The following is a 2,406-nucleotide window of genomic DNA, read 5'->3' as shown; positions in this document are numbered from 1 at the left end:
ATGCTGTTGAGCCAACAGACCGACACAGTGTTTGTCCTAACCATCTTTCTAGATTTTACGGCACATAAGAAAGATTCCTTTCAAAACCAAGGAAGGAGGAAGGAGATGAGGTTTACTTTAATGAGAATGGAGACCCAGCAGCAAAGTATGAAATTATAAACTGGCAGCCAACAGAAAATGGCATTGTGGACTTTGTCACAGTTGGTCTTTATGATGCATCTTTACCTGCAGACAAACAACTGAGTCTGCAACTTCAGTCTATTATTTGGGCACAGAACTCAAAACAGGTAAATGATTATGTCATCACCATTGTTATTATATACAGTATAATTACTCTAAATGTAGTATTGTTACAGTATCATAATGTTTGGTTTCAATGCATCACAATTAACAACAAACATTTGCAAAAATAAAACCTCACCAAACTCAGGGCCCATACTTTTTCTCAATCATTTCGTTCATGCAGGTGCCTGTGTCAGTTTGCAATGAGAAATGTCCCCCAGGAACTCGCAAGGTTCTCCAGAAAGGAAAACCTGTCTGTTGCTATGACTGTATCAGATGTGCAGAGGGAGAAATAAGCAACATTATTAAAATTCAAAGTTTTGCACTTCCGTGTGCCACAAAACAAGTTTCTTATTGCAGTCACGTTTACATGCCAGTTTTAAGAAATTTGAGCCTGTGTGCATGTCAAGGTTAAAGCCCATGTTTGAAAACAATTATGTTCTCACAATATTCCATTTGCACTGTTTATCAAAAATAACCAAATCCATGGGATTTTGAAGCAGTCTGTGTTGTCTTCATCTATTTTATGTTCAGACCATCCTGGGTCACATCCATTTGAGGTTCAGACTATTATTTATCTATATGAGTCGCAGTGTCAAAAATTACTAACTGAAAAATTATGTTTTTTAAACTATTATTAAAAAACACGCCATTAAAAATAAGAACAAAACTGAACATATCCACATTATTAATAATTATATCATGTAGCTGTCACAAGGGTATCCATTTATTAACTCATGTAGTATCTGTTGTTTGCACAGAAAAGAAGAAAAATCAAAACCCAAGTTAGATCTATTGAGCAACTGACATCTGCTTTTATATAACATTTCAGATTCTGCATCTTGTGAGCGATGCCACCTTGAGTCCTGGTCCAATAACAGAAGAGATGCCTGTATAAAGAAGGAGGCAGAGTTTCTATCATATGAAGAAATTATGGGAGTACTGCTCACTGCAGTGGCCTTGTTTGGAACATGCATGACTGCTGTTGTGGCAGCCATTTTCTTCACATACAGGACAACTCCTATTGTCAGGGCCAACAACTCGGAGCTGAGCTTCCTGCTGCTCTTCTCCTTGACTCTGTGCTTCATGTGTTCTCTGACCTTCATCGGCCGCCCCTCTGAGTGGTCCTGCATGCTGCGACACACAGCATTCGGCATCACCTTTGTCCTCTGTATCTCTTGTGTTCTGGGGAAAACTATAGTGGTGTTAATGGCCTTCAGGGCTACACTTCCAGGCAGTAATGTGATGAAATGGTTTGGGCCTGCACAGCAGAGACTCAGTGTTGTGGCTTTCACTCTTATCCAGGTTGTTATATGTATCCTCTGGTTAACTATTTCTCCTCCTTTTCCATTTAAGAATTTTACCCAGTTCAAGGACAAAATCATCTTAGAGTGTGCTCTGGGATCAGCTGTAGGCTTTTGGGCTGTACTTGGGTACATAGGCCTTCTGGCCATCTTATGTTTTATTCTGGCTTTTCTTGCTCGGAAACTGCCTGATAACTTCAATGAGGCCAAACTGATCACCTTCAGCATGCTGATATTCTGTGCAGTCTGGATGACTTTTATTCCAGCATATGTCAGCTCTCCTGGGAAGTTCAGTGTTGCTGTAGAGATATTTGCTATTCTGGCCTCCAGTTTTGGACTGCTCATTTGTACTTTTATTCCAAAATGTTATATTATCTTACTGAAACCAGAGAAGAATACAAAAAAGAATATGATGGAGAAAGGGACATCAAAACAATTCTGAAAATGTACAAAATATTGTGGCTAAGGTATTCTAGTATCATTATAATTTTTACATATTAATTGGTTAACCAGGATCATGTAGAAACCAATATTCATTTTATTGATGCTTGATGTTTATTATATCTCACTAACATTTTTTCATGTACAGTATGTTATTTCACTGGCAAAGAGTGTTGACATATTTAATGTAATGTAATATACAACCAAATCAGCCTGCATTTGTAATTATAAGCTTAATTTTTTAATGACTCCATAACATTTAATATAAGATCAGCTTTTTAATACACAAATATTTGGTTCTGTCTTAGTTTTCTCTGGTCAGACAATTCAAGTATGAAAATGCAAAAAATAATAATTTTTAATGGGTTTATGTGTGTGT

At 37.2% G+C, this 2,406-nt stretch overlaps 1 protein-coding gene across 1 annotated transcript; it reads left to right on the top strand.

Annotated features, from left to right (window-relative positions):
• Window positions 1-113: 113 nt before the first annotated feature.
• LOC109953933 (extracellular calcium-sensing receptor-like) lies at window positions 114-2,028 on the top strand (the record flags this gene model as incomplete). The annotated part of the gene is made up of 4 exons (XM_020589369.1): window positions 114-287; window positions 467-583; window positions 622-628; window positions 1,115-2,028. Coding segments are annotated over 4 exons (1,212 nt in total), but the record flags the coding sequence as incomplete, so codon positions are not given.
• Between the last annotated feature and the right edge of the window lie 378 nt (window positions 2,029-2,406).

Source organism: Monopterus albus, unplaced genomic scaffold (genome assembly GCF_001952655.1).
Source record: "Monopterus albus unplaced genomic scaffold, M_albus_1.0 scaffold2127.1, whole genome shotgun sequence".
Lineage (NCBI taxonomy): Eukaryota > Metazoa > Chordata > Actinopteri > Synbranchiformes > Synbranchidae > Monopterus > Monopterus albus.
This window is presented reverse-complemented; position numbering and strand designations above follow the sequence as displayed.